We start from the raw sequence: 23638 nt of genomic DNA, 5'->3' as shown, positions 1-23638 counted from the left end.
TCATTTTATTTAAAATATCTAATAGGTACCACTTCTATCTTCCTCTAAAATATTATTTTCTGGTACTATAATAACCCAGCCGTTTACGAACTGGGCTAGTGGGCCGGCCTGAAGAGGCCAGGCCCAATTGAAGCAAGCCCTGTTTCTCGAAAAGGATGAAGGAGAAGACTCCCGATCGGAGTCTTCTTCCTCCTCCATTTCCGGCGACAGAGTTCGAATCGATCTCGGAGAGCTTGCCTATTTAAGGCCCATTCCTCCTCCTAGTTTCATCGATGAAGACCCGAGAATCGCCGTCGATCCCCAAGCGTTTCTTCCGGATTTCTTCTTCGATTCATCGCCGGAAAATGTCGTCGGAACACCTCGCCGGACCGAGGTAAGGGTCGACCGTCTTTCTCTCCTTCTTTCCTAGTTTGTTTCTACTGTTCATGGCCTTCTGGGTCGGCGAATCGTCGAATTTCCGTCCGAACAGGGGTGCCCTGTTTCAACTTCATCTTCTGGGTTTCGTCGCTGCTGGTCGCCTCACCACAGGGTGCTGTCGCACCACACGAACTGCGGACACTATGCCAGCAACCCCACCTCCCGGGTCTCTCTCTCTCCCTACCTCTTGCAATCTCCTCCTTGTGGACCTGCGGCATCGAGCCGAGCTCCTCTTTCTTTGGCCATCGTTGGAGTGGCTGTCGCTGCCAGCGATGATCGCAGCTGAGGGTTGTCCGGTCGTCGTTGCCGTGCTGGGCCGCCTAGTGGTCGTCACCCCTGTTCCAAGAAGAGAGGGAGAGTGGGTTCTCCCCAATTTTGGGTCGTCGTTGCACCTCAAGTTTTTGTAACACCATCAAAAATAATCCTTATGTTTAGGGCTGGAACACAGCCCAAGGCCCATCAGGCTGGCTAACTTCGAGTCAGGCTATAGACTAAGCTCGAAAGATTTTAAATCAGATTTGGGTTTAAATATAAAGCCCATTTATTTTTCGGGCTGGACTCAGGTATAACATTGGCTGAGCCCGAGCTAGAGCCTATATAAGGCCCAAAACAAAGCCCGAATTCAGGCCTGAACAAGTCTTAAACCTTTCATCATCCTTCCTTAAATCTTTGGGCTAACAACTATTGAATATTGGTGTTTTCAAGCCTCTGTTGAATCTTCTAAAGACATGAAAGTTGGATGCAATTCAAATGTGTTAAAATAATCAGAATTTTGAAGTATCAATGGGAAAGTCTATTGTGAGTCTATGGATCATAATCTACTCTACAAATTCAAGCTGACCTAATCGAGTTTAGGTCGAGCCCGGGCTCAGGCTAAGCTTGGGCCTGGGTTTTCCAAAAACATTTGAGACTAAGCCCGTCCCAAAGCTCCAAAAAAATTTTAGGCCAAGCTCGAGTTGTGTGGCCCGGCCCAGCACAACCCATTTCCAGCCCTACTTATGTTGTATAGAGCATAACATTGTAAAAGATGAAAATGATATTGTTAACCAGATAAACTAAGCAAGCTACCGATCAGAAGCAGAGACTTTGACACAATGGATGTGAGAGTTTTGAACAAGGTTATATGTAGGCTAGATGGAGCAAGGGTGTGGCATGTATCTGACCAACATTGTAGATGTAAAGCTACAAACATATGACCATCAATCTGAAAACCTATAGCTCTGATATCATGTAGAATGGCATGGTACTCAGTGTCGATCAAATGTACTGGCCTAGGATCCAGATCAGTCTCCAATTAAATTAGGCAACAGTAGCGAAAGAAAAATTTAGATATTCTCGAGATCTCTGGTGGTTCTAGAGGTATACACAAGATCTTTGGTGGTTGATATTGGCTGTGGTGGAAGCTTATAGGAGATAGGGTGACAAAGAAACCATGCAGTTTCCAAGCGAAGTTCCCCTTCATCTGCTGCATACATTTTCTAGATGGAGCAAGGGTGCAGGATTTCTTGTTGGCAATTGGTATCTCTTACACTGCCAATTTCTAGGGTACGTATAGGATCTTTTTTGATCCGGAAGAGCCAATAGGATTTGTCCTTCAATCTGGTTGAGACATCCAAATGGACCATGGTGGATCTAAATCATCCAATTGGTAACAATCACGAGTTGGTTAGTCACGGTCAACCGAGTGGATGGATGTGAACATATGCATGCTGAGGCTATGCTAATCTATAAAATTTGGACCTGGGCCTGCTGCATTAAGTCAAATGGTGGAGATCATTCGCAATTTTTTTAATTGGATTTGCTTTGATGTTAATTTGTTAATTGTTAGACATATACCATGTATAATAGCAAAATCACAATATTACGTATGAGTGGCCCCTTTTGAGGGGGTCCAAACCCCTACGAGTGAGCAGAAAAGGGAGGAGGAATAAGGCCATGGTGAATCGTCATAATATCTGAGCAAGTGAAAGCTTCACTGCCTGACATTATGGAGTACTAACCACACAGAGGGACAGGTCCTGAAGGAAACTTGTAGTCATTAGAAGTGAGCTAGTTTGCGAAAGGTTTGGTTGTTTGAGCCTTAAAACTTTGACCAAAGTAGATTTTGGATCTGTTTGATGTTTTACGAACTTGAATCCTGCCCAGGTAAGCAATATAAGGAACAACGTCAACCAAAATTATGGATTTGAGCGGCCTGGCTCCGATTAGGGTGGCAAGCAGAGCTGATTTGGTTGTAGTCACTTTGATTTGATTCTTTAGACCTCTGGGTCCTAAGTGTGTGAGAGAGAGAGAGATAGAGCCACTCAGTTCTCTTCTCTTTCCTTGCCTTTTCTTTCTCCTCTCTATAGTTTCTCTCTCTTTTTACTAGTGTTCTCTCTTTTGGTTTTTTTTATTTCTCTCTCTATGAAACTTTCTCTCTCTACTGAACTTTCTCTCTACAAGACCTTCTCTCTCTACTGAACTTTCTCTCTCTAGATTTTTTCTGTCTATTTTTTTCTCTAGATTGGAGTTTTCTTTCTCTAGTTTGATCCGGAGAGATCATTGTTTGCAAGGACTGCTGGATAGTCATGGGTCAATAGAGGGTTTTAGGTTATCAGATACCTCGAATATTTTTTAATTTTGACTTAGTTCTGTAGGAAAACAATCTATTGGATAAAAAGATGTTGAGCAGGATTCTGCACACCTCAATTCGTAGATCACAGTAGTCTGTCTGGGTTGTCAACGAAGAGGTAAGAATTTTTGTACACCGACCTTAATATAAATATTTTTGCACCTATATACGTATGATATGCTATGATCCAGTTAAGTAAGAAGCGGAAATAGTTTTATGATGGTTTTTGTATTAAATTGTATTTTTATCATATTTGTTTGTAATTGGTATTATGATGGATGCATGTATGTGCATAACCTACACTTGCATGAGCTAATAGATGTGGCGTTTTGAACTAACCATGTGATATTGGTTGCCTCGTCACAGGCTGGAAACGTGACTATGGTTAGTCTAAAGCCGAAAATAAAATAAAAAAATTGATGTGTGGATATGAACTGGATTGAATAAACAAGGACTTTGGATTTATCTCATTATTATGGCAAGTCCCATCACAGGCTGAAAATGTGGTACTTTGGTAAGCCCCATCATAGGCTGTAAATGTGGAACTAAAATTGGCTGGCCTTGCCACAAGCTGAAAATGTGATACTTGGCAGCCCCATCACAGACTAGTAAATGTGGAACTAAAATTGGCAGGCCCCGCCACAGGCTGAAAATGTAATACTTTGGCAGCCCCATAATAGGCTGGAGAATATGACCGAGATTTGGCCCAAAGTCGATAAAATAATTGATCTGGATCAAATTAAAAGGAATGGAAAGAAAGCATTGAAATCATTAATGAAGATTTATGTAAATATCATATGCTATATCACTCTTGAGTGGATGTATTTCTATTGATATTTGATGTTCATATGTACATATTGATTATTCGAAAATTATTAATAGCCGATTTATGATTTCATGATATGTGCATCGATTTTTTGTGGTTTTCAAATTCATATTATTATTGTGTTGGTATGGATGTGTGGGGATTCTTACTAGGCTATAAAGCTCACCACCCCTTCTTCTTTCTCTTTTTCAGAGATGCAGGATGCATAGATATGGATGGGATCGACGTAGAGCACGAGTGGCAGAGTCAGTTAGATAGTTTATTTTGATACCAATGAACATTGAAAGCTCTTGTAATTGAACCAATTTGATTATTTAGATATATTGGATTTATCTATTTGAGTTAAGTGATTAATTGTAGAATTATTGGATTTTTGTTCATCTTAAGCCTTGCATGATCTTTAGGGTACTGCTCTAGTGCTCATGCGGCCGGTCGCGTACTGGACCCAGGTGCTGGGTTTGGGGCATGACACAACCACCTTGTTTCTTTTGAAACTTATCCACAAAAAGAATTGCCAGTCTTCTTTCTTCAGCTGCGAATCATGAAACAGGGGCCCCATGTACTTCATGGGCAAAGATTGGCATGGGCAATTCAACAACTTAGAATATCTATAACGAATAAAAGATGAATTTTTTTTTTTTTTTTTTTTGAGTAGGGTGGTCGTTCTTAGATGATGGAGCGATTTACCTAATTAATTCCATTGATAAACGAGACCTTGCTCCTTTTGTAGACCAACAAATGTTTATTAATATCTTAATTACATAAGCAAAATACCAAGTATTATTAATTAGCTAGCCGGAAGATATTACTTGGATTTTTTGTCTTTGTATAAGTGCCCAAAATCTATCCTGTGCATAGATGATGTGGTTCTAAACACACGCCCTTACGACTTAGGCATGGTTGCATCCACATCTTGAGCATGAAGTGCCTGAGACAAAGATTCTAGTAGGATGGCATATGAATCCATCTGAAAGCTGAGTATCATAAAAATACATAACACTCCATTAATTTCTAAATTACAGTTGGTTTGCTAATTTGCATAACACCAGACCGATATACTGACATGGAAACAGGATGTTTCCTTCCCTTCTTGCAACTGAAATAACAAAGAAACAGCAAAATCCAACATGACTCAAAGCCACCTAGACACGAATGCGAGCTGATAGTTCCGAAAAATACAAGTAAGACACCATCCAAAATTGCTTGCCATCTGAAGTACAGAAAGAACTGCTCTTGCCCCTGCAGTAGTACACAAGTAAATGCTCATCATTGTTCACTATTTGAGTACCTCGAGGTCCAGTACTTCTCAATCTCTTCAGCTGTTCTTCCAGGAATCCTTCCAGCAATCAGAGACCACCTATGTGGAAACAATATTCACAAGGTAAATCAGCAAGTGAGCTCCTAGTTTTCATATCTATTCCTTCCCGTGTGTGTGTGTGTGTGTGTGTGTGGAGAGAGAGAGAGAGAGAGAGAGAGAGAGAGGAGTGAAGTCTCGCAAATGGTAGTATGGAGTCATTTTAAATTTGACCAGGAATACTGAACATTCTATTACAGTATAGAGTAACTCTAAATTTGATCAGAGATACTAGACATGCTACTCTCAACAAAGGAATGCAACTATAGTTTTTTTATATATATAAACTTCAAGCTTGCTCTCAGATGACCACCTTAAACAAAGAAAAACCCAACAAACCTATCTCCAAGCAAATTATACATCCTGGCAATCAGTGTCTCCTCATCCTCTGTGAACTCCACCTTGGAATCCTGACTGTTCCCTTCTGAAACAAACATCCAACAATGTCAGAAACAGGACAGCAATCCCAAATGGGAACAGATGAGAGATCAAGGAAATGAATGGAAACCAAGGAGTGGAGGCAGAGTTTTAAGTGGAGAAAAGGGCACCAATTGCAAAATGGTACCTCTGGTATCTACAGAGACATCCTCAGATGATTGATCCAAGTCAGCCATCCTTCAACAATTGCAGGAGATTCCAGCAATAATCCGCTCAGAGCCTGCACAGCCTACTTCCTCGGAGGAATCCTTAGCTCAAGGTTGAATTATATGGGGGTTCATGGGGGTGTATTAGCTCTTTAAGTAGTACTAGGTGTTCTAGGGAGTAGTAGAATGTGTGGTGGGAATGAGAGGGAAGACTGGTAGGTGCTGCCATAAGTAAGCGTGTGGAGTTTGATTGGTGGTTGGAAAAGGATGTTGGGTGGTTATTTTGGTCACTTCCTTCTTCCAGTGCCCCAGCTCTCTATTTCTTTGGGCTTGAAGTGACTTCTTACTGCATCTAATGGATAAGGTATGTCGAAAATTTGGTTATCCTTTGAATAGTTGTCAGATTAGAACATCTTTTATGATCAAGGGATTATATAATCACGGTGCCGTGCTATGTAACAGTGGCATGATAACTTCTTTCTTCTACTTCCCAGACAATACCAACCTTTCTGTCTCCACAAGTTCGAGAAGACATGCTTTTGTAGATAGGAGACTAGAAGAGGTACTTGAGTGGAGAGGGGTGCAGCAGTACATAAGGTTCAAGCTTTCTTTCTTCTGTCCTTTTTCAGTTGTTGTGAAGGTTCAAACTCTCTTTAGTATTGAATGCAACAGAGGATGGAAGAATTTAGTTAGTCAGTATTGGAAATGAATGCGGAAAGTTCATGCATGTTAACGTACAAGTGACAAAGTAGAACTTTGACAAATTCATATGTTGTAATGTTGATATTTTTCTAAGGAAAAAAGAAAGCTTGCTTTAAATCATCTTTAGAGATACTTTCTACATTTTTTCTGGCTAGTCCCCTTTATCACTGTATCAGATCAAGGGTCATTTGCATGAATGAAAGTGGGCCAGTCTGCAGGTCAACTGTTACATTTGATCATGGATTTTGAAACAAATAGAAACAGCAAACAATAAACAAGAGTGGCAGGATCAGTCCTTGTGCACAAAATTCGTGCAGACATAAAGCTTTAGCTAAATAACAGTTTTATGAAACCAACAATTGCTTCCTTGAGGATACTATTGCTCATCAATTATCTCATGAAAGAAAAACAAATATTCTGTTTCCAATATACAACCTTGATGCACACCAAACTAAGAAAACTCTAAGATCATGCTCGAAGAAGTCATATACTTTAGATACTAAACCCGTAAAATCAAATAGCAATATACGAATAACAGAAACCACATTCTCTTGCAAAAAAATCACAAAGTCAAAATCCAAAGCAAGAAACATCCAAAGTAATTAAAAGAACAATTTTTTTCCCAGCAGTTCTCTTGATAGCATCTAGATAGCCTATTCATTTGGACAATTCGTATATATTGAGCTAATACTGGAGATGTTAGAAACGATATTTGTCGATAGACAATTAATTAGCATGAATTTCTTTCTTCTAGAAGCGAGAGTCTCTGCACGTTCTTTCGCCGCTTGATTATACAAAATTATAAAAAAATTATAGTTCTCTTCTAGAGGTTCCACAATCCTTCCTTCTGAAGCATTATAACAAAATTATAAACATAATATTGGAATATATGTAGAAAATTTTTACCTTGAGGTAAGCGAACATGATGGGTAAAGATTGATTACCAAGGCCAAAAGATTGGTCAAATCGACACATGAAGAGAAAATTTTCTACTTAGTTTATCATAATAGAAGATTGGCGAATTCTCTTTCTATATGTTACAATACCCTCGAGAACTCAAAGCAAAAGCAAATCCAAACCATGCACAAAGGAGGGTTGGTGGGGGATGGGGGATGGTTCGATGGGGTTGAGGGGGACAAAGCTCAACCTTTTACCAAGGCTAGAACCTTTAACTATAACTAAATCTGACAAGTTAACTAAGTTACTTAACCAGAGAAATTAATTAGGGTAAAATATTGTAATCTGTATAGGTATAAAAACCGATACTGCGCTTACTTGCATCGATGGTAAAAATAAAATTTCTTTACTGAATTTTGTGCGCAAAATTTCAGAAAAAGGACAATAATCTTTTGCTCCAACAGCTATTAGCGACGCTTTTAAGCGTCGGTAGAAACCATTCCGACGTTTTCCAAAGCGTCGGTAAAGCGTCGCCTATGCTACAGTGAAAAAAATATTTTCCGACGCTTTTAAAAGCGTCGCTAATTCCAATTTACCGACGCTTTTAAGCGTCGCGCTTTACCGACGCTTTAAAGCGTCGCTCTTTACCGACGCTTTAAAGCGTCGCGAATTACCATTTGCCAAAAAAATAACCAATTGTGGTCTGCATCTTCTCCTCCCTTCAGAAATACAAACAACCTCCTCGATCAGTACCTTTATTCCATCTGTGCGGAGGGGTTGGGTTTGGCTATATAAACAGTTATTTTTTTTTCAGATCTGCCGATGTGATGAGGTGATTTTTGGATTCCGACGACGCTTTTAACGACGCTTTTAAGCGTCCGACGCTTTTAAAAAGCGTCGGCAAATGTTGACGGGGAAAATTTTTTGCCGACGCTTGGAATAAGCGTCGGCAAATAAGAGTCGCTAATGTCCAAGTTTCTTGTAGTACAACATGTGGAATTGTTTTTAGGAAATTAGAAATCTCATTCCATTTTGATTTGAATTAATATAATTTTATCCTCAAATTTCATATAATTTAAATTTATTAAAATATTATCATGTGTTTCTCAATTTGCCAAGCTCAAAATATGCACATAGATAATCATCAAATACTCTCCTTTTCATTTTTCTGGTTTAAGGTCCAACAGCAAAAGCCTTCTTAGCTTGGCATGGGTAGCTCAATCCCCTTCAGAATGACACATGTAGTTATTTCCCTTTTCTTTTTCCTTTCTTTCTTTCTTTCTATTTTTTAAGAAAAGGGATAATAGCCCCAGCCACGCACAAGATTATTTACAAATTACAGAAATTATATCATCTTGTTACCAAAATTTCCTTCTACACATTGCTGACCACAAACCTATCATCAAGAAGCCCTAAAGAATCCTGGCCTCCTTTGAGTGCTACAGGATCAAAAAACAGGGACTTGATCATATTCTTCTTCTCTTGATCTGGAGCACCCAAGCCATCTCCCTTATGGTATGTGCAATGCGATATCCGTCCAAGATTTATGGCTGCATTAGCAATGTATCGAGGGAGTGGATGGCAATCAACAGCTTCTTTGTTCAGCTTCTTCCATGAATTAATGATTAAATCTTGAATGCCATTGCGAGCAACTGCCTCGGATACACCATTGTCTTGCATGTAGCATTGGATGGATGTTGGAGTATCACCTCTCTCTAACTCTGCCTGCATTTATAAAATATACAATTCATTACACTTAGCATTGAAACTTTGGTCATGCAATTATACCCATAGCATTTTTTTCTCTCAATCTCTTCAGTTTTTCTTGCATTGCCAAGTGCTCACATGTTAAACGTGTCCATTTAAATGATCTAACTATTGGAGAAGACAAGGAACGGCCCTATCTATATGCTGTCCATGGACAAATCATATGATACCACGTGTAGAGGTCGCTAAGCCTGCCTCTACCAACTGGATGGCCCAGTGGACCGAGATGGGGAGAGAAATCCATAGTTTTGCCGGGTTGCCAGTCGAGGCCGATACTTATCTTGAATTATGGTGACCTTATTCTTATCCAGTTCAAGTACAGATTTTTCTGAATATGTTCTGATTTCACTTTAAAAAGAAAATTTGGAAAAAAATTAATGATGCAGGACAATATGCTACCTAGAATAGATCGACCGCATCGGCTCATAATTCAGAATAAATTCGGAAAAAAACAACTAACAGAGAAGAGATGCTAAAAGAAAAAAAAAATAGGAGAGAAAAAAAATATTCAAAACTAAACCACACAGAAAGGCTCTCTCATGTGCGTAAAGGACAAAAAATAAAAAAATCTGTTGTATATAGAAAAACTAAGTAGAATAAAACTTGAAATATAATTCTAGTATAAACCAGCAATAATTCTCAGGAAGCCCTTAGACTGATCAACATATTCTAGCCCTGTGATTTGTTGTTAATTATTACGTACTTAAGTTTCTCAGAGTGAAAAAGCAAAATAGTCATAAAATTAGCATTGCTTACCGAAGAAGTGGCTAAATCATTGCAAAGACGAAAGATCTCGGATGAGGACAGGAAGAGGCTTGGATAGGTCTTCAAGCACTGCAATGCCTCCTTGGTTAGTCTCTGCGTTGATAAGAGGCTAGCATGGACTAATAGGACGCAGCCTGACACTGACATCCGAGCATTGTTTAGATACTCCTCGAGGGCTGGTTTGTAGCCGTTGTAATGCCACTTTGCCTCCGTTAGGAAGGCGTTGAATAGGTCCTCCCACTGAAACAATTATTGCAGGTGTCACATAATTAATTAGTCATACAACCTTAGTAAGCCTCCGATGGATACCGTTTGTTACTTCTAGGATATAATTCTCAATGAGGAATGGTAACAACAAATTATCTTATTCTTCGATTTTTTTTTTTTTGTTCAAATTGGGAAAAGAAGATCAAGGGAGCTAATGAAAAATTAATATTTCTGAGGTTTTTTGTTAGGAAATATTCGAAGCAAAATAAATTAGATGGAATAACTTGCTAGTTGCCATCATGTTTAGACATAGTTTATTTTAGATTATTTGGGGTATTGTCATTATTCTTGTACTAAGAAGCTAGTGTAAAAGAAGGATAGGATGCTGAATTTACCGCTTTTCTGAGATAAGGAAGGGCATCCCAGCCCTCTTCTCTATGTATGTGATCCGCCACTTCATTGGTTGTGTTGTACAAAGCTGAATACAAGATTTTCATATACTCTGGAAAGCCTTCCATTGCATTGGAGTCCCACCTATAAGTAGAATTAGAAAAAAAATTATTATGAAAATTCTATATAGTTATAACGAATAATTATTTTCTTTGAAAATACAATGGTTATTCTTTGGCTATTTATATTTTTAGTTTGAACTAAATTTATAAAATAATTTTTTTGTCTAGAAGTAAAGGGGGAAGGAGTAAAAGAGGTCCTTATTTCAAGAATAAAGTTATTTCAGCTCCCTCATATTGTCATTGTTGTAATGATTGAGGGCCTCATCTAGAAAAGCTAAGTAAAAAATGTTGAGATCTTTGGCCTTATGCAAGTACCTAAGATTGCATCCTCACACACAATTAATGCATGAGCAAATATATTCTTCCAGGCCAAAAATCTAAAACCAATTATTTATAATTATAAATACTATGATCAACTCGTGGTCATCTCAAAAAGTTGTGCTAAAATATCACCTAGTCTACAAGAATTGTAAATTAGGTCCGCTCCAACACCATTTATAAAGATTCAAGTCCTTCCCAAAAAGACTAATCATAAGTTATTATTCAAATTCCTCAGCCTTGTAGAAGTACTTAAGATTTCCTCAGTGCATACTGATGCGAGAATAAATGTACACCCATATGAATTCTCAATGTTATTTCAGGTGTTGACCAGTTTGAATAGAATAGTTATTCCTAGTTATTTTTGTTTTGTTGCTACTTTTTAAACCCATTTGGCAGGAATAAGGCTTATCCCACACCTTATTCCTGCTTTATTTTGGAATAAAATATTGCAGCCTAAAATTAAATAAAAAAATCCTTCTAACCTCTGGACGGCGTTGGTGAAAAGGTTAAGCTCTTCCGGTGTTCCGTAAATATCATAGAAATCATCTATAATTGCTACCAAAGCAAATGCTTTAGTAAGTTCCTCTCGACAATATCCAAGATGCGGCTCGAATACAATTCCAGTTGCAAAGAAGAAGTACTCTATCAATCGATCTCTAGCAAAGCTCAATTTATCCCCAAGGCCTACATCTTTCCACCACCTAAAAAGAGAAAAGCAGAAAGTTCATTAGCATGATTAAGAGGGGATCAAATTTACAAAAGGCTTCTTCTAAAACAAAATTACAAAAGGCTTTGCACGTCTTTAATGTCAAAGTTGTGATAAGAGAGAAGAAAAACTAGCTAGCCAAGTTAAGATTCTAATGGATGTAGTCATGCTAGAATAGTACGATGTATCTGGCTTACCAAAAAAAGAAAAAAAAGTTAAGATGCTAAGAACATCTAGGAAATCAGCAGTATGCCTCATCAGATAGACAAGCATCAACTATCTAGTAATGAAGAAAGGATAAATATCCTACAAAAAGTAAACATAGTGAAAAAAAAAGAAAAAAGAAAAAACACAGAAATAGGGATAACTTAAAAGAAATAAGACAACAGCAGCTAAAAAAACAAATAAAATTTTCTTTCTTTTTCGTAGGTGTAAGAAAGAGGAGTTACAATCAATTTCTTGTCTATGAGAAACTTTTGTATTTTGTATTGATGTGCATGTTTGTTTTTTGTTAATATCTTTATGATAACTTTTACCTGTAGAATATAAAGAAATCAGTTTTCTTTTAACCTAAAGAGAATCCAATCAATGGAAAATCCAAATGAAAATTATAGAGTGAAATCCTAGAACTAATAATAACAATAATGACATGTCTTGTTAAGCTAAGACGAGTATATGCTTACCTTGTCAGTTTTCTAATTTCACTTTGGTGTATGCTTTGCACTGTGTTGAAATCGACCTTAGCAAATTGAAGAAGCATATGGTCCATGTTTCCATCTCTTTCATACTGATCTATGTGCCATCTTGCTTCCAACCTTGGAGTCCTCCAGTGCAAAGGAAGATCCAAAGATAGAGAAACTTTTCCCTTAAGGTGTGGATCCATCTGTAGCTTGAGATCGCTGAGATATTTAGTTGTGAAAATTCTTGCTTCATCCAGCAGTGTTTCTCCTTCAAAAGCAAGATATGAAGCCTCATGTAGGGATAATAATGCTTGAGTGTCCCTGAGAAGGCTTGCCTTGAAGTTACCGTTCTCTTCTTTCAAGCTACTGAAGATGTCTGTAGGATGCAAGCGTTTACTAGTTAGACTATAGGATTAAAATTATAGAAACCAAAACTCGATCGGTATTACAAAGACTTCAATAAAGGCAATACCAGCTTCTCATGCACTGGCGAGCTAGCCCTATAGTTTCCTTTGTGTTAGTTAAATCTATTCAGAACTATATTATGAAAGGGCAATGGCTTGCTAACAAATAAGCATATATTGATATATAATACTTTAATCTGTTTCGACAGTGTACCTTGCAACATATTTCCTAGACAAGTTTGAAATGTATGAAAAGTTTGGTCAGGATACAAATTCAGCAGGGTGACCTCATTATTTCAGGAAAAACAACAACAACTGAAGGAAAATTATACAACAACAGCAACAAGAAAAAATTCCTAAGCAAGCATATAATGTCTGAAAATGAACTCAGTTACACGTACAATACATGTTCTATCATGGCCAACTCAGTTATACGTAAAAAGAAAAAGAAAAGATATCTCTAAAGGTTAGAAACCCACTAATTAATACTAACAAAAGCAATGATATTCAATAATAAATTCGTTAAGTTATTTGAGACTTAAAATTAAGTTCAAAAGCTAATTGAACTTAATGAAAATCCAAGTCCTTTCTAGAAACCATAAATTATTTCTGAAAAGAAATGGCAGCATGCATGCTAGCTCTGATAAATGTGAATCCAAATACTTACAGGCTACAGCATAGGATATGCCACCGGCGAACAGATCTCAGAGATTCCATCATCAGCATAATTTTTTAAGCTATTTGGTGCATTTTTTGCACTATATGTGTCATTTTATATTGCACATCAGCAATCTAAGTCAAGGAGGCCTAAGAACTAACTAACTAGAAGTCCAATGATGTGTCATTGAATGATATACCAAAAATCATACCAAAGATTGGCATTGACAGAACTTCTAAGATCTTATTAGTTGTGTGCTGTCCATATATTATCTAAAAATTTTACCCATGTTTTTTTTTTTTTTCAAGGTAAAAAAATCTTACCCATATCAGTAGCTTATCATGGCAATGAAAGATACTCAATATGGCAAGAGTCGTTACCTGGGGAAACAGGAAACCCGTGCTCTCTAAGCAGTCTAAATAGCAAAGACATGGAGTGGATGTCGTCTTTGAACAATGTGTTTGCCCTCTCAATGGGCATCGAGCCAAGGGCATCCTTGATCTCCTCCTCAAAGTGATAACCCACACCAAGACGCTGCAGGACGTCGACCAGCTTAAGTCGAGCCACTGGTTCAGCCTCCTTGGATAGCAAGTGCCTCGTGTTCTCCTTCAACTTTTCCAAGTGTGTCGTGTGTGTCCCGTTCTGCACCACCAACGATCAGGTCAGCAATCCATTACGAGTATGGAGGTGAACGAATTAGGTCAGTCAGCCTTCTGGTCCACTAGTGGGTCCGCTAGGATTAGAACTTGCCTTCTAGTTTTTTTATTTTTATTTTTATTTTTTTATGTAACCATGCTAGGATTCGGACGATCCTCTGCAGGGTGCGTTTTGCACCATGGAGAGACCTATAGCCCTTGATAGCTGCCACATCACCTAATCATGAAGATGGACATGTGTCAAATTGGATGCGGTGGATCACATCTCGTTGCATGCCATATATGACATGTTGCTTTCAATTGAATGATATGGTAGCCATCTACAGCTGTACAGCTCGCTGTGGTGCAAAACAGGCACTGCAGAGGATCCCAACTCGACCAGCTCCTTTGAGCCTATTGCTATAGAGAAAAATTACTTCTAAACTCCATATTAAGTTCGGCAAAAGCTGTGGACCCCTACAAGACTACAATCGAGGCAGCAAAAAATTTCTACAATTTGGATACATGGCAGTTTATGACATGCCAACAAAAATCTATGCATGTGCAAAACATGCTTTGGAAGATTGCATAATCAATAAAAATTTGCCTTGTACCTCGCTTCTAGGAATTTACTGCAGCTAGTTTTGCAAAGGGTTCATGCTCTTTGCGACTAGAATATAGCAATAGACTCAAATTTGTGCTAAAGAACTTTGGATCTAGCTTTAGTATGCTTGGAAAAACCCGTGCTGACACAATATGGATGTGCGATTTAGATGAAGGGTTATAATTAAGCTAGATCCAGAAAAACCCTAGCCTAAGCCGAGCCCGACTGATGGTCACAACTCTCTCTCGATAGAGATTGAGCTAGGGCAATCACCAAGTCGCCACCCCTCAAAGACTGAAGGGAGTCATAGTCCCATGAGCTAGGCTGATAATTTGCCGATCGCCTCGTCGTAGGTTGGGAACGGACTTGACTTGCCACCACCCAACCTTTGCTCCCGGCATGACATGCGGTGGATGCGAAGCATGTAGAGAGTGCCATTCTACTAAAAGGTTGGGTGGTTGCTTGAGCTACTTCTATTGTTTGGACTGTTGAACTTTTGATTGGCTTGCCGGAGCCCTTCTAACATCCCCTATGTATTTATACACACCTGAGAGCACATGAGATTTTTTATTTTTTTCGTCCCAACAGCGATGTGCTAGTTTCGGGAAGGCTCTCCTAGATTCAGCTTGCCAGTGGTAGATTGGACTTCCTTTGGTATATCTCTTGCCAACCACACGTAAGGAGTGGTCACGTACCGCAGTGCATGGATGTGTGGTGGCAGATGACCTACATTGTGGACCTTACATGGTCCGAGTGGCCTACCGTGTTCGGTGGTCAGCGTCCCGTGTACTTCCAACTCTACTGGCTTTGGATTTGATTGGGTTAGTAGATGCAGACACCTACGGTGAAGGATCAATTATCTGTTCAGTGGGTCCCATTGGCCTAAATTGGCCCAAATTTGTATGGTCCAATGCAAAGATGTGTTTGACTCGCAATCGGAATCAAATCGAAATAAAAATCAAAATGGGATTCAAACACTAAGAAAAAGTTAAGATTAAATTTTGGTGGGTTGGAGCACTTCTATTCTTCCTTTGAATCGATATGGAAAAGAAACTCTCGCCAACCAAATGGCTAGAATAAAAATCACTCATTCCTATTTCTATTCTATAGTCTAACTTCTCTCAACCAGACATATCTTCTTTGAAAAGTATGGATTGCATCTTTCCTATGAAAGAAGAATTCAATTTTCTTCGCACAGATTCTTGTCAGACCGTGCAATGACTATTTTGAGATTTGTGCAAATGGATAAAAGAAAGAGTTTAGAATGCTTTAAGATCTATGTGGATGCAATTCGATGGCAGCAAAAGAAACAATCATTCTTTCGTGCAAAAGATACAAACCGAGCCCACCTTTGAGCGGTACATGGTCGAAAGAAAGCATATACCTGATCTACGTCAGTTTGAAAGTTATGCATGATATATGGTAGCTCCATGTGTCACAAATGAAGCTCACACATCTGAGTTCATCAAATTACTTGGTTCCAATTTAGTCACCTACCTCAGCCATACCCATATTTTGAAATAAACTAATAATTTAAGATTTTTATTTATTTATTATTTTTAGTATGAAACGAAAAATAGACAATATATAATAAGAAAAACAACATCATAATTTGTTTGCATAATTGTTTATTGAATAGCAGAGTTAACATTACTCGCTAGAGTAGAAATTTGATGGACAACAATGTATCCAGCAGTTAATTATTAACTTTATTTTACATCAGCTTGTCTTACAATAAAATAATAATCAACTAATGCTGGTTTAAGTTTCTGTTAATTATTAACTTATTAATTTGGGTAACATTTCTCTCAATAATTAATTTCGATAACGCGAGAGGTCTCCAAGACGATTACGGATTAACGGTCACCATCTTAAAGGCATTGGTCCGGAAAAATTTTGGTGGACAATAGCTCCTAAGGTGCAGTCCGTTGAAATCGATGTTGGTTTCCATTATCCTATGTTTGGGGACTTGTAGATTTTCTGAGCTTTCTGGTGAGATTAATCCTACAAAAGTATTGGTCAATGAGAATTTTAATGGTTAATAGCTTATAAGGTGTGGTCCGCACAAGCCGTTTTTGGTTCCCCACATCCAATATCAAACAATTTTATCTTTTATTTTTTGAGAACTGGAATGAGAAATATCTCGACCGAAATCTGTGTATGTTATAATTTCAAATTAACCATGGCTGGAAGGGCAGCAAATTTTTCTTGGTTCATGTCGATTGCTTGTTGCTGTTGTTAAAACCCTACCAACCACAAAACCAAGAAAAAAATTGCTAGTGACGTGCCTTCATGGTGACTGCTTGTCAATTGATTGAAGTAACTTGGATTCCATTGTGAAATAGATATATGAAGAGAAACAAAATATATTTTGAAATATAGAATAATTGTAGCCGTAATAAAATCTAGATCTATCGAACTCAAAATGAGTCGCATATCTCTCTCTCTCCCACATAAATCTTTGTGGTGGGTGTAATGTAACAACGGGGGACCTCATCCAAAATAGCTAACCGAAAGGTATTATTTGAGTTCTTTCATTTTGTATAAGTATCCAAGATCTATCCAGCGAATAACCGTTGTGGGACTAAACACACGCCGGCACGGGTCTTCACATGTAGAGCCATGGCTAATGTGATTTCAAGCAAATTAAAATTGTTGGTTGAAATCTATACTCCGAACCCGGTTTGCCTTGGGTTCAACTTGCACCACCAAGAATTTATGGAAGGGCTCCCCTTTCTTATACATGGAAGAGTTTTTCATCCCATATGATGGCAGCATCATCATAAAAATAATTTATTTTTAAAGTAAAAACTAATAGTTGAACTCAAATAATTCAATCAACAAAAAGTCAAAATTATTATATACTTTAAGATTTAAAAACACTTCTAATCTTGTAGTACAAAATTTTGTGAGGCTTTTGCTTATAAATGATTAAAAAAAGAACAAAGACATTTGAGACCTTCAAGTCCTCTATTGAATGCTCTGCGAAAATAGAAGTGGGTTAGAAGAGATATCTCCTCTCCTTTCCCCCACCCTCATTTCTCTTGTCCATATTTGTCTAATCTGAAAACATTCTAATTGATCTTTCAATCCAGAACTCTACCCACTTTTAACTCTACTTTTACAGCAAATACCAATTGCCACTTTGTTATCTTTATATTTTTTTTTTCCCTTCAAAGACACATGCATGACACGTGGCTAATACTAATTTTCATGATATAAGAAACATAAGTTGATCCGAAATAATTTTTTTAAAATTATTCTATTCCAAAATCTGAATTCCATGGCTATATATGTGAGCATGCATCATTACTCAAATATCTATATCTTAGTTTTAGATAGAAACACAGCAGACGTAATCACCATTAGACCTCTGCCCGTATAGAGAACGGTGCCAACTAGTGCAACTCAAGTATGATCAGCCATGTGTATTATACTTGGAAAATAGTTTATTCATTTTATTCTTATTAAATTAGAATCACTTGATATCAAGGTCCGCAATCTCGGTACTGGATACCATATCAGTATCTTATCAGTTCAGTATGATATGGTATGGTACGGTATATTTCTGTACCGAAATAATTCTTTTACTCATTTTTTTAATTTTCATCTCGGTACACTTTGGTACATATCAGTTCACCTCGATATAAGTCAGTATACCTTAGTACGGACGGTACGAAACTTGTACCAACTTGAATGTGTATTTTATACTAGTTTACTCCCACTACGGTACAGTACACTTCGTACCGAATGGTACAGTATACTTCGTACCGAATGGTACAGCAGATCTTGGTAGATATAAAAGTAACTAAATTTAAACACCTGTGAGGATCCTAGTGTGATTTTGATGTTTACAAAGCCATTGAGGTCAAATGAAAATACTAGTGCTTTCAATTCAATTGATCTAATACATAAGTAAGTAAGGAAGAAAGATTTGATACATCCTTAATACGCTTTACTTGATATATTTAAAAGAACTTTCAAGAGCACATCTAAAACAAATTATATTGGAAGAACTTGAGGAAAGAACTTATTTAGAGTTTAATATACCTTAGAGTCAAGTTATTTTAATTGAAGCTTAACTCTATCATTTACATGCTTAATGAGCTTAAACTTTAATGTGCCAAGCATCCTAAGGAGGAAGAAATGATTTGTAATGTTGTTACTTCTTTTATATATTTAATATGCAAATCTAACCTAAAGATGCTGAAAAATAGGGTTAGAGTCGATCCCAGAAGAGATGGAGTCAACCCTGGCATAATTTGGCACACTTTGGCACATTCTGGCACAAATGGCATAAATGGCACAGATCTCGGGTCAACCCCAGAAAAAAACTCGGGCCGACCCCAGCTTTAGCCATCTGAAAATACAGCCTTCTGGAATTTACTAAGAGGGCTGACCCCAAGTTTCCTTGAGCCCACCCCAGGTGGAGCCGACCCCAGAAAACCTTGAGCCGACCTCAGGTTGAGCTGACCTCAAGAAAAAGTTGAGTCGACCCCAGATTGAAACATCAAGAAAGCAAGTCTCTGGATTTCTTGAGAGGGCCAACCCCAGAAAAGCTTGAGGCGACCCCATCCTGATGAACAGTAACTTGAGCCGACCCCAGATTTGCTCGGGTCGACCCCAGCACGGCTGACAGCATAACGGCTAGTTCTGCAGAAGTACTTTTTGAGTTTCCAACGGCTATAAACGGCTAGTTTCTCCATTCCAACGGCTAGGAAGTCATCTTTGGAGGTTGGAGAAGTATTTAAGAGCCACTATTCATCAAAGGAAGGGATCTTGGTGAGGATCTAAGTGTGCATTCAAAAGAAAAGGAAAATCCAAGAGAGTTCAATTTATTGCTTCAAGTTCAAACCCAAAAGAAATATGTTGAGCAGAATTTAAGTGCCTTCAAGAGCTCAACCAATCCATTGAAGAGTGAAGCAATCTCAACGAAGAAAAGAAAAGCGCCTTCAAAGAGATAACATTTTTCTTTGCTTCTCGTTAGTGCATATTTGTTATATTTGCTCATTTAGGAGCTTTATACCTTTGATTTCTTATTCATTGTAAGGTTTGTTGGTGAGCCCGTAAAACCAACGGTGTAGGTTGTTGGTAAGCCCGTAAAACCAACGTAGGTTGTTGGTGAGCCCGTAAAACCAACATAGGTTGTTGATGAGCCCGCAAAACCAACGTTAGGTTGTTGATGAGCCTGCAAAACTAACGTAGGTTATTGGTGATCCTGAAAAACCAAACTGTAAAGGTTTTGGATTGTGAGCCCGAAAAACAATCCTACTGTAATCCAAGGGATTATAGTAAAATTTCCAAGGGAACGTGATGAGAGCACAAAAGTGCGACCTACATGTTACTAAAATTAGTGTTATTGTTAACCGATAATAATAAATTCACTAGATTAATATTATATTTGGATTTAACATAGATTAGTATAAATTATAGATAAAATGCACATTGAGTACAAATTTGACTTCAAATCGGGTCCGAGTCGGGTTCGGGTCCGAATCGGATCCATTTCTTTTGAGCCTTTGGAAAATAATTTTGGGCAAATCTAAATTTGCCATAAGGTGCTGGGTGACCCATGACTTGAAAGAATTGCACTTGACCTCCAGCCAGAATAGATGACCCAAAATTTCATATCATACTATATGACTAATCGGATGGAACTTGATGTCTCCCATATCCTCCCAGCCGTCCGCACGCATCACAAAGCTCCCGGCTCCTCCCTCCTTCCGCGTTCAAGATCCACCGCATCCGTGACACACCTCTGCACCCACGGATCCATGTCCTTCCCGTGGTCCCGTTCTTCAACGCCTCAGCCCGCCAGCCAGCCACACCTTCCGCTCCTTCCCAGCAACCAAAGAAGGAAGTCCTTCCGCGTGCCAGCCACCGTGCCAGCAACGCTCGGAATCCCATCATCCCGAAATCCCAGCACCCAAAGAAGGAAACCCCTCTTCCGCATCAGGCCGCCATCTTCAAGCATCCCACGGCACTCTCCACAGATCCCGCATCCGCGAAAGAAGCCCCATCATCCTTCCTCTTCCACGTGCAATCCCGGGCGATTCACCTCCCAGCAAGGAAGATCCCAGCACCTCCCTTCCGCATCAGCAGCACCCGAAGAAGGAAGCCAAGTCCCCACCTTCCGCTTCAGCTCCCAGCGATTCCGCATCCATGGCCCAAAGAAGGAAGTTCACGCCTCCCTTCCGCGATCCGCCCAGCCGATCCCGCCTCCACCACATCTCCAAGGGTCTATAAAAGAGAAGAGGAGGAGCTTGGGAGAGGGTGTGCTCGGTGGAGGCTAAGAACCAGGGAGGAGGGAGGCCATCGGCTTGGGAGAGAAGAGAGAAAGAAAAGAACAGGGGATGCTCTGTTCTTTTGGGAAGAAGAAAGAAAAAAAAGAGGGAAATTAGTATTTTATGTTCCACCGTGAGAGAGAGAGAGAGGGAAAAGAGAAGTAATTTGTTTTTATTTTTCTTTCTTTATTTGATTTGCAAAATAGAAGGAGTATTAGGCCTCTAATCTCCATTTTTATTTGTAATCAGTTTTTCCTTTTATGAAATCCATCAATTTTCTTTCATGCAATCCCTGTTCTAGATTCAAATTAATTTTTATTTTTTTATGCAATCTTTTAATTTTTCTTTGATGCAATATATTTAATTTTCTTTTATGAAATTTATATTTCAGGCTTCAATCTTCTTAGTGTCGTCTATTTTAATTTATGCCAAAACTCTTTATTTTGATTAATTAAATAAATGCTTTTCAAATCTAAGTACTTGTCTTTTAGTTAATTTCAATTAGAAAACATTCAACATCCTCAAAATAATGTTTTTCTTTTATCATTCAAAAATCGATTTCAAATCCGAGTGAACGTTCTAATTTCTATGCAACTCCAATCGCCTCCCTGTGGATCGATCTCTTACAACCACTATTCTTTGAGTAAGAAAGGTAAGAGTAAAAATTTAAATTTAACTTTTGTTCGTCGGTTCTAACAACGATCTGTCTAGCATATTTTTAGGTGGACAGGAAAGGACGAACAGAACGCTTAGGGAGTGGACGTAGGTGCCTTGGGGTGCACCGAATCACTATACATCGTGGTGTTTGTGTTGTGGCTTCACTTGTGATTATTCTTGCATTATCTTTCATCTTTGCTATAGTTTAATTCATTGAAGTAATTTAAGAAAGCATCCTCCGCACTCAACTAAGGAAGTTTTTTAAAGCACTAAAAATTTGGAAAAATCCAATTCACCCCCCCCTCTTGGGTTGTCACCTTGGGCAACAAGTGGTATCAAAGCAGGTGCTCTATAATTTCTTGCCTTGTGACTTTGACTTAACCATCAAAGAGCCAAAGATCATGACAATTCAAATAGATAGTTTTCTAGGAGAGGGACAATTAATTGATAGACCTTCACTATTTAATAGTATAAACTACATACATTGGAAAGTACGCATGCACATTTTCATTCAAGCACATGACTATGATTTACGGAGTATCATAGTCAATGGGCTGCACACAAATATTAATCATGATAAGGAAATGGCTCAGCAAAATGCAAAAGCTATGAATATTCTATATTATCCATTGAATGATAGTGAACTTAATAACATATCTTTTTGCATATTGCTAAGGAAATATGAAGTATGCTTGAAGTTAAATATGAATGCACTAACATTTCTAGTGAATTTGAAACTAGCTTCGAAGAAGAAGAGCAACAAACTGAAATTGAAAATCTATGCTTTGTGGCACATGAAGATAAGGTATGTACTCGAATACAAAGTGATTTCTCATTCAAAAATTAAGTACATACTGAAGCTCAATCTGATATTACATTTGATGAACTTCATGATGCATTTTCTGATTTATACTTAGAATACAAGAAGCTTAATTTAAAGAATAAGAAGCTTAGTTTAAAGAATAAAAAGCTACATCTGAAAATGTTAGAAGAAAGAAATTCTACTGCTGAAATGAAAGACAAATTAAATTCTGAGAATGAACACTTAAGGTTAAATTCAGAAGAATTGATTCAGAAAAATCAGAATTTAATTGAAGAAAATCAAAACTTAAGTGAAAAAGTTAACCAACTAAAATCTTTTATTAACAAATTCACTGTAAGTTCAGAAAGATTAAAAACGATGTTTGATAGCCAACATGCTATTTTTGATAAATCAAGACTTGGCTGGACTTCTTTACTTAAACCCCTAAATAAAAGGGTTATTAATTCACCAAGCAAACCATCAAATAAGATAACTTATTTCAAATATAAAAAGAATAAGCATAAAAACTTTAACTATAGTTTCAATACAAGCAAATCAAATGGTAAAATTATTATAATTAAACAGATTTGGGTTCCAAAAGGAACCATATGCACTAACTCCCAAAGACCCAAGCAAGCTTGGGTACCTAAAATAAAAAACTGAGATTATCTTGCAAATGTGTCAAAGCAGCCCTTGAAACTCATGTGAAACTCTTAATTGGGTGCCATGGCACGTGACTTATAAATAAATTTTATTTCATCATTTGTGAATGTAATTTAAATTGTCATTTCATGTCTTGATATGCTTAACTTTGTAAATTCAGTTAGGCTACTGAATATTTACTAAATGCCTTGTATATATGATAAATCTTATCTAAACGATCTTAGCATGAAATTTTCTAGTGCTTGCATGATGATAAGAAAACAATGAATGAATATGTATAACTTTCTCCTTCGAGTTTTCAAAATCTAAATTTTCTCTCTAGTATAAATGTTTGATGCTGATTTCATGCCTTCATGTTAAAACTTCATTGAGCATAATCATTGTATTCATGATTAATATCTTTCTCTAAAATTATCTCAAATTCTACTGATTAATTGTAACATGTCATGCTTAACTTAATCATAAAAATCTATTAAAGCATGAATATTAATTATTTTGAACTATCTCTAATAAGTTAAAATAAAATCCTATTTGCTCTAAAAGAAGATTGCTCAACTTCCTGAAACATGATTATTTGTGTTG

At 37.8% G+C, this 23638-nt stretch overlaps 2 protein-coding genes across 3 annotated transcripts; both read right to left on the bottom strand.

Annotated features, from left to right (window-relative positions):
* Positions 1-4833: 4833 nt before the first annotated feature.
* On the bottom strand, positions 4834-5992 carry LOC103719112 (transcription factor CPC-like). Its single transcript, XM_008808187.4, has 3 exons — positions 5774-5992; positions 5548-5632; positions 4834-5211 (listed from the first exon to the last, which is right to left on the bottom strand). Exons 1-3 carry the CDS (start codon positions 5820-5822, stop codon positions 5121-5123), a joined length of 225 nt encoding a protein of 74 aa, XP_008806409.1. The 5' UTR covers positions 5823-5992; the 3' UTR covers positions 4834-5120.
* A 2537-nt stretch (positions 5993-8529) lies between these two features.
* On the bottom strand, positions 8530-15171 carry LOC120112427 (alpha-terpineol synthase, chloroplastic-like). Of its 2 annotated transcripts, XM_039131850.1 has the most exons (7): positions 14924-15169; positions 13792-14053; positions 12353-12725; positions 11446-11664; positions 10526-10664; positions 9915-10163; positions 8530-9116 (listed from the first exon to the last, which is right to left on the bottom strand). In XM_039131850.1, exons 1-7 carry the CDS (start codon positions 15086-15088, stop codon positions 8766-8768), a joined length of 1758 nt encoding a protein of 585 aa, XP_038987778.1. In that variant the 5' UTR covers positions 15089-15169; the 3' UTR covers positions 8530-8765. The 2 variants fall into 2 exon arrangements, with proteins under 2 accessions (XP_038987778.1, XP_038987779.1); XM_039131851.1 differs by lacking the exon at positions 9915-10163 and having other exon boundaries at positions 14924-15171.
* Between the last annotated feature and the right edge of the window lie 8467 nt (positions 15172-23638).

The sequence above is a fragment of the Phoenix dactylifera genome, chromosome 11, assembly GCF_009389715.1.
Source record: "Phoenix dactylifera cultivar Barhee BC4 chromosome 11, palm_55x_up_171113_PBpolish2nd_filt_p, whole genome shotgun sequence".
In the NCBI taxonomy this organism is placed as follows: Eukaryota; Viridiplantae; Streptophyta; class Magnoliopsida; order Arecales; family Arecaceae; genus Phoenix; species Phoenix dactylifera.
This window is presented reverse-complemented; position numbering and strand designations above follow the sequence as displayed.